Raw genomic sequence first — 8,430 nt, 5'->3', positions numbered from 1 at the left:
ACAACCAAACTTTACAGCAATTTTTCATTTCAAACGAGAACGAGAAGAAAAGAAATTACAATCGTAAAATTTTGAGTGTTGATAATAGCAGTTTCACGCCGCTTATATTCTCAATTCACGGAAGCATGGGTCGCGAATGCATCACTTTTTACAGTCGGCTTTCGGAAATGATAGCGGTAAGAAGAACATACCCATTTCAACTGCAGTCACACATATACGCACAAAACTTTGTTTTGCTCTGTTGAGATCTGGTTTAATATGTTTAAGAGGTTCGAGAAGTTTATATAAAAAGTTCGGTGTAGGAGATGATATTGTGGTTGATCATGAAATTTCAAAGTTGAACTGTTAAATCGTTAGCTAGGAATATGTTGTGTTATGTAGTAAATTAGTCCCTTGTAATCATATAATGTTCTAGTTATTGTTGTAAAATTGAAAACCTGTAGTGTAACCTAAGCCTAAACTAAACCTATCGGCTATCGTGAATAACACAGCCTTGCTTATTCATCTCAAAACGGGGCTTAACGCACAGAAAGTAAAAGATCGCTAAGTAAGGTCTTTTAAGCAAAGCGCCGCGGAATAGAAGGTCTGTGTCTTCTTAAGAGTTTTGTAAGATTTATTTATTCAGTCAGTCAGCAACGTTTTTACGTTAAAACTTTATTCAGTAATTTTAGTTGTAACCTGTTTTTAAATTATTGAAAAAACAGGAGAGGGGTCCCCCAGGTATATATATCAAATAAATATATATTCTCGGATCCGGGTAAGATTATCAAATTTTGAAAAAGAAAACAAGGAACTTTTGAGAACAATGACTGGCATATTTGGATTTATCAGCAAAAATTAAACAACATAGGAAAATTAGAATACCAAAGATTATTAGAACAGAATTTATTGTAATTTCTTTATAGAACATCGAAAGTTTGGCTACTAATAGAGGCAGTTGTACTTAGTGTATAAACTTGAAAATTTGCATGTTTCCATAAATTTTGTTGCTGAATTTAAATATGTTGGTCATTTTTGTTGAAAATGATCAGAAAATTTCAAGCATGTTAACACAGATCCTAGAGTAAAGGGTTGCAGAGCAGGAACAGGTTCCTAAGATGACTTTCAATGTTAACGTTTTTACGATATTATTGAGCATGTGTCGAGAAAATCAAAAAAATTGACAGGAAAAAATGCATGCAGACCTTAGGTAAGGAAAGTAAAATTATGGTCAAAAACTTTTGTACTGTGGCTACTAGCATCTTTTCACTGATATATGATCTAAATCTAAACTACATGCAAGCTTTATTCTAATTTCAAGATAAAAAGATTCCTCTAACTGAAAAAAAAGTTTGAAATTGACTAGTTCGCGACTTCGTGCCTGCATTATTTTGCCAGTCGATTTGCGTAAGAGATCTGGGGAGTATAAACAACATGCGTGACACATGAAAGTTGTCTATTATGTTCGCAAGTAAAATATTTACATCATACTCCATGACAAATATGGAGAGAACTTTTATTTACTCAAAAAAGACAGGTTAAATAAAATCTTAAAAAAATGTTTTTAGAGTAAAATGCAATCTTGCCCGCAGAGCTTCTTTTTTACTTTCTTGATGTATGCAGCCCTAACCACTATTAGATTGCAAAAAAATAAGCCATGTGAAAAGATTTTTACAAGTTTTCAGAGCGTATGAACAGTAAACATTTTGCAGCATAGATCCTTATAAATTTCTATAATTAATATGCGCTCAAGACGAATAAGTTCGCCAACATTTTTGTAAAACTTCTAAAACATCATATGCTTATTATACTACTGTACCAGTTTTTTTACTAAATAATAGTTAAATCGTGCTGCGTAACAATTCTTTCACTTGGATAATGGCAGAAACTATCCACCCCTTCAAAGACTCATACATTCACCAGGTTATGTGTAAGTTTCCCAGATTGATTTTTAAATGTCTCTCTATGTGTTCAAATTGATTTGAATTTGATAAGTATAAATGGAAATCAGTAATAAAAGACAGTTATATAAATTATATAAAACCAGAAAACAATACAAACAACAAACATATAATGCATATTTAAAGATTGCAAAATCTTATAAAAATTAACATTTCGATTCGTAAATTCAAGAAATTAAATTTTGGCGAGAATATACTTTTGCCAGGTTATGTGTATGTGAAATCAAGAAATTAAATTTTGGCGAAAAATGTATTTTAATAAGGTATACATCTGTGTATACAACCATTGTTTTGGTTCTTTGGTTGGAAAAATAACTATTTTTATAAAATGTCCACATGATAAACTTCAGTGTTTTATACCCCATTTCCCCCTAACAGCTGGCAACTTGAGTTTGGACCCTCCCTCTAAATCAGAAGGCATCAATCTACATTCAATAATAGTTGAAAACCCCAACTATGTCACCATGAGAAAAAATCTGAAAGAAAAAAATCTCTGTTCAGCAGGCTTTTGCACTTCATTTCATGCGAATGTTAGAGCAAAAAAATCTTTCCACTGAAAAATAAATAATGTTTCGATTAAATTTATCTAAGTGTGTAGTAGTCACACAAATCAATGGAGACTATTGAAAGGGCAATAGAAGCAAAATACATTAAATGTTTAAATCAAACAACAATCTGATAAAAAGTAATACGTTCTAGATGAATTTTAGATGAGTTTATGGCATGACGTGACGAAAAAAAAAATAACAAAGTTTTGTAACAGTGAAGTTTCCATCCTTGTAGTTTCTGTACACTATGAGATACAGCTTAACAAACTCAAACAAGAGAAATATAAAAAAGTAACAAGTGCATTTATTAAAATGATAAAAAGCTGTATAAATGTTCGAAAATTTATTTTTATGACTTGAAACTTGGTGCAGGCATTGTTTTGATAAATACGATCACAATTTCTCGGTTATTTTTTATAAAGCAAGCAAAATGATAAATCTGTAACAGAAAACATACTAAGATGTTAGGTTTTTATCTGAAGATTTCGATGTTTATTTTTTTCATTTAGAACATAAATCAATAAAAAACAACAGTTTCAACATAATTTTTATTTCATGTTGTAGCATACAACATGAAATAAAAATTATTCAGATTTGAACACAAAAAAATGATAAATATGTAACTAAAATAAAGTTATTGTTCTATATCCTACATTGTTACTTTATTGATCAGTAGTTAATAAAGAAATGTTTTTCTAGAAAGTTATCCTTTTAAGAAATTAACTGGGTAAGCTTAAAAAAAGGTTTCTAAGAATAAATATTGTGATAAACCTGTAACATTGTGTGTCATTGATAAAAATGTAACCTTGATTGCATTCTCAGTTACTTATTTATCTGTATATTGATAAAATTGTTTTTAACTTAATTACAAAAATTAATTTATTAAAAATGTTACGTTTTTATCCCTGATTTGAATGAAATTCACCTAAAATAATTATTAAAATGTAGTTATTATAATGTAGTTTTCCCATGAATTACTAATCAAATTATTTCTAAATATTAGATTATATAACAGTCTTGGTCATAAATATTTGCACCCGCGTGGGGTGGTACGTACACCTACACTAATACACCTTGCTTACGATTTTTGGCATGCAATTATTACATTCGGAAGAGCTGCAGCGCGGAGTTTTTGAATCATAGTAGTTGGCAAAAAAATTGCTGACGTAATTACATGAATGGTGATATTATGAAGAACGTAAGGTATAGAGAACATTAAAGTCGGCCCCTTTCCTTCATGCTGACACTCTTATGCTCGGCTGGTGCATTACACTGAGATTCGAAAGAAAGACGGAAGACCATTTGGAATCATGCCACAAGTCAGTCCGACCTTCATCGTCACAGAGAATACTGCGAGAAGAGTGCGCACCCATGCAAGTTAAATATAACCAGAACATGGGAGAGGTTAGGTATCCTGTACCTTAATACACCTTTCGGACAAATTTTCTTGTGATGTAATAATACCAAAGAAAAAACATGTTCAATAAAGTTTAAAAAATCTTTTTAAAAAGGGAAAGAGAAATCAAATATGTTTAGTAATAATAATCAAAAATTGTATATTGGATTAAAAAGAAGTCCAGAAGTTCTGTCTCCCACATGACACAGGAGGCAATAAGTCAGCCCTGACCTTGGATTTGTGAGAAGAGGTGTTCTGCGAAGACTAACAATTGAATCTCCTGCACAGTTTTGCTTTGCATTGAAATGTGCTTGTGACAAGCATTTTCGAAGCATGTCTCCGGCGACTTCTGCGATATTCAACTTAATGACGCCCTGACCTTCAGTTCGTAAATAGCATGTGTACAACTTACTTCCTAATCAGTTGAAAGGTATTTGGGACAGAACTATTAACTTAAGAAGTACACCATCTTACAAAGTTAATGAAAAAAATATTGTCGACGCAATACAACACAAAACATTTGAAATGTATCTCACATCAGGGATTTTAATGAAGGTGGGTATTTAATAGAAATACATTTTAGAGATACATTTTAACACGGAAAAACAATTATGTATTGAGTAAAGTTTGGGTAACGGATTACTCTAAAATAGCTCAGTTCTGCTTGGCGTGTGTACGAAGTAGAACAAGACGTGTTATAAGGAGCACACCTGAATTTCACATGGCGTGTGTGGAGGCGTGTGCGTGCGATCGTATGCCATTTATGACCAGGACTGTATAACAATATATACAAATTTTGAGTCCAAAAAGTAACACACTCATAATATTACGCTTGTTACTTTGTTATCACATATCTTTCTGGGAATAGTGTTACTTTTCTTGTCTGATGTTATTTTTAGCTTTGAATAGGATCGAAGCAAGCAGTTTTGGATGTTTTAGTGCTACGAATAATCTCAAAACAAAAAAAAAGAGATATTTAAGTAACAAAGTTACTTTTTTACCTTACATAGCTTTAGATTTTGGAAGAAAAAATAGTGCATCAAATAATTATCATTTTTTATACAAAGTTTCATGAAAATCAGGGAAATAATTTTTAAGTTAAAATTAGAACAAGGCGTGTGATAATTCAAGTTAGTTTCAAGTTTCAAATTTGGCATTTTTTGAATGTTCACACAAGAATGCATATGCACAGGCAAAAAGTCTACTCTTAAACAGAGAAGATATATAATAGTTAAGAAAAAAGCAATTCCATTTCCAATCTTGCATTCCCAAAAATCTCTAAATTAACATAAATAGCCTATGTGATCCTTTATATTTCCCTTTCAAGATGCAAGCACATACATTGAACTTTGTACAGCTCTTTAAGGTTGTTGAACTCTGGAAGCAGACGCTAGCCATAAATGGTGATGATTTTGTTCATGGCATATGTTTTTTTAATAGATAAAAAAATGAGTGAGGAAAACTGGTTAGAAGACAATGTGACTGCTGATGCTGCTGCTGAAGATGCACTAACAACAGCAACTGAAGATGAAGCTTATGTTCTGGGTGATGAACCAGTCGACTCCTCAATAAATGATGATGCTGAAGATCCTGTAACTATTTTACAATATTGCTTTTGTAACAAACATGTTTTTTGTCTTACTTATTTCTTGTTGTATATACCAAAAAGGAAATCGAAGCCATCAAAGCAAGAGTGAAAGAAATGGAAGAGGAAGCAGCTAAACTTAAAGAAATGCAAAAGGAGGCAGAAGATTCTTTGATGAGTCCCTCTCAAGCGGGAGGTATTTAAGTTTTTTTGTTCTCCTTTGTACTATATGACAGTTTACCGCAAGTTACCGAAACGACTTGTTTCTGCAGTTTCTAACTAATGAAATCTAGGAAAAAATTGAAAAAAATTGAAAAAAGGCTTTGTAAATTCCGGCAAGCAGTTTTCATGCAATAGCCAAAATTGTTTTTTTGAAAGCAACAGCCTATAATTTTGACTTCAGTTTATTAGGCAAAGGTTAGCGGGTTTGAACATAATGTGGCAAAAAGTTAAATGATGAATAAAAACTATAAAGAACAAACATCCTTATTATTTGAAAAAAATGCCCTAATTTTTATTTTTTATTGATGTAAAAAAGCTCCATATTTGACTTGATATTACCAAAGTATCTGCATACAAAGGCGGATACAAAATAGTAAAAGTTTAGTGTTATAAGATTTTTATGTTATGAATTTTGAATTTTTAGCTGCTGCAAATGGAACAGATGACAAAGCTGATGTTGATTCAAGGTCGGTTTATGTAGGAAATGTAAGTAGTATGTGCACTTGATAAAAATATAATAGTTTTGTGAGCAATAATTTGCCAAATTCGAAATTTTTACATTGTATATATAAGCATGAAATATGTCAAATTTTTAAGCACGTACTATACTTATTTTCTCAGTAACAACCTAGGTAAATCTTTGGAAACTACATGCATTTCACATAGTTATTTTTTTACAAACTGATTACATACTGATATTTTCAAATACTACTTTTTAAATAAGTCCAATTATAATTAGGTGCTTGAATACTAGTATTAAACACATAATTTATTTATAGGTGGACTACTCTGCAACTGCATCTGAACTGGAACAGCACTTTCATGGTTGTGGGTCTGTGAATCGAGTGACAATTTTATGTGATCGATTCACTGGCCACCCTAAGGGGTAGGAGTTGTGTATTTATTACATCATCTCAATGCAAGTCAACACCTTACCTTCTCAGTTCTTAATATTTTGGCGTCTGTATATTTTTAGGTTTGCTTATGTGGAGTTTGCAGACAAAGAGAGTGTGGAAACTGCTTGTCAACTAACCGACTCTTTGTTCAAAGGTCGTCAAATCAAGGTAATTCTATGTTCGACTGTCCTGGCAATTCACTTGAAATGAGATTATAAATTGTCCATCATTGTATAATGCTCAGGAGACTGAGTATAAAGCCATTATTCGAACAAATATTAAAACATTGAGATAGACAAAAAAAATTTAATGTGTCTTGTGTTTCAAGAAACGTAAGGAATTATTGTACCTTGCTAAGACAAGCAACTAAGACAGTTTTAAACAGTCGGAAAGATCTTTTTTTAAATTGTGAAATCTTTGTTTTGTTATACAATTGTGGAATGACTTTGTGAGAAAACACCTTTGCTGAAAATATATGAAGCTTTAGAGTTTCTGTTTCGTAATTTACCGAATAGCTGAACCGTTTTAGAAAAAAATGATTCCTTTATGATATTTTTGACATGTAGGTTAACGCCAAGAGGACAAATGTACCTGGAATATCGAGTACAAATCGTGGGCGTGGGCGAGGAAGGGGACGATCCTCGTATCGTGGGTATGGAGGTTACGGTGGATACAGTCCACGCTCTCGAGGAAGGGGCGCTTTTAGGTAGGGGCAGTGTAATTTTTTATTAGTCATCTGAAGCCACTCCATGAGATTCTGTGAAGCACTAATTCTTATCATGCTTTTTTTCTTAGATCTCGTCGCGCTCAGTGGTTCTCGCCCTACTAGAAGGTATGTTTCGCTATATGTTTGTTGTTTCCTGCTGAATATTTTTTATGTTATGCCTGTTTTGCAGATAGATACACTGCAGACGAGCCTTTGTTTACAAATGAACTTACTTCCTATCATAGGTTAAGAAAAAGAGAGGGAAAAGAATAAAAAAAGAAGCGAAAAAAAAAGCAGAAAAATAATGTACCAGAGAAAAAAGAATACCGATAATTCCCTCAAAGAAAAAAAATACGGTACAAAAAAAAACAACTGCTCTAACTTAGGGTTGTTTTTGGTTTTTTAATGATAACTGGTTATTTTTTTCATTCTTTTGCGTTGAATTCTATCTGGTGGTAACTGCAAACACGATAACCACGTTAGACCGGATGTTGGTTGAAGAAAAGTGTTATCTATTTTCGCTTACGCTTTCACTTGTATATATGTTTTTGAAGCAACAGATGTGTACTTTGTTGTTACTTTGGTTTTTGTTTGTTCTTGCCGTGTCCCGACCTAAAGTGAACTCTTGCAGCGTGCATCCAATTTTTAAAAAAATTCCGGACATTATATGTTCATCGGCGTTTAAGTTGTTAAATTGTCCAGATCTGCTCAGGAGTGTCACACCCTATCCTTTCTGATATCGGGACTGCATTTTCCGTAAAACGAATTCTCAACATTGCGGAATTTGTTAGTGCTGTTGTGGACAGTGGGAAACTAATTAGTGCGAATTGTCATTCTTTTAGGCGTTTGGGCGAAATATCACACTGAAACCTTATAACAGACATTCTTTATAGTGACACCTCTCTACAACGAACAGTTTCGTCAGAAAGGGATGAAATGGCGGTCTAAACTTACTCTGTCCCCTGGAACTCACCTCACTACAACGCACACAGTCAACAGTTGGCCACATAAAAAATTGAAAGTGTATCTGCAAAATTCTAAGTCTCAAATTGGCTTTGCTAAAACAATGCAAAAAAGTTGTTCGTGAGCGTTTAAGTTAAAACCAGCACAAGCATCCGGTCTGATCACACATATTAG

At 32.8% G+C, this 8,430-nt stretch overlaps 1 protein-coding gene across 4 annotated transcripts; it reads left to right on the top strand.

Annotated features, from left to right (window-relative positions):
* The first annotated feature begins 522 nt into the window (after positions 1–522).
* On the top strand, positions 523–7,871 carry LOC130614385 (polyadenylate-binding protein 2-B-like). Of its 4 annotated transcripts, none has more exons than XM_057435815.1 (9): positions 523–583; positions 5,325–5,476; positions 5,554–5,665; positions 6,116–6,177; positions 6,471–6,577; positions 6,668–6,755; positions 7,154–7,293; positions 7,383–7,419; positions 7,539–7,871. In XM_057435815.1, the coding sequence occupies exons 2-8, from the start codon at positions 5,333–5,335 to the stop codon at positions 7,414–7,416; spliced, it is 687 nt and encodes a 228-aa protein (XP_057291798.1). In that variant the 5' UTR covers positions 523–583; positions 5,325–5,332; the 3' UTR covers positions 7,417–7,419; positions 7,539–7,871. The 4 variants fall into 4 exon arrangements, with proteins under 4 accessions (XP_057291798.1, XP_057291799.1, XP_057291800.1 ...); XM_057435814.1 differs by lacking the exon at positions 523–583 and adding an exon at positions 1,402–1,909; XM_057435817.1 differs by lacking the exons at positions 523–583; positions 7,154–7,293 and adding an exon at positions 1,370–1,909.
* Positions 7,872–8,430: the final 559 nt, after the last annotated feature.

Source organism: Hydractinia symbiolongicarpus, chromosome 11 (genome assembly GCF_029227915.1).
Source record: "Hydractinia symbiolongicarpus strain clone_291-10 chromosome 11, HSymV2.1, whole genome shotgun sequence".
NCBI lineage: Eukaryota > Metazoa > Cnidaria > Hydrozoa > Anthoathecata > Hydractiniidae > Hydractinia > Hydractinia symbiolongicarpus.
This window is presented reverse-complemented; position numbering and strand designations above follow the sequence as displayed.

Bases quoted from the DNA above. Each gene is read 5' to 3' on its own strand.
- LOC130614385 (XM_057435814.1), top strand. From the start codon at position 1,858: ATGGCAGAAACTATCCACCCCTTCAAAGACTCATACATTCACCAGGTT. The intron at 5,666-6,115 runs GTATTTAAGTTT...TTGAATTTTTAG, and splicing joins GAGTCCCTCTCAAGCGGGAG to CTGCTGCAAATGGAACAGAT. The intron at 6,178-6,470 runs GTAAGTAGTATG...ATTTATTTATAG, and splicing joins GGTCGGTTTATGTAGGAAAT to GTGGACTACTCTGCAACTGC.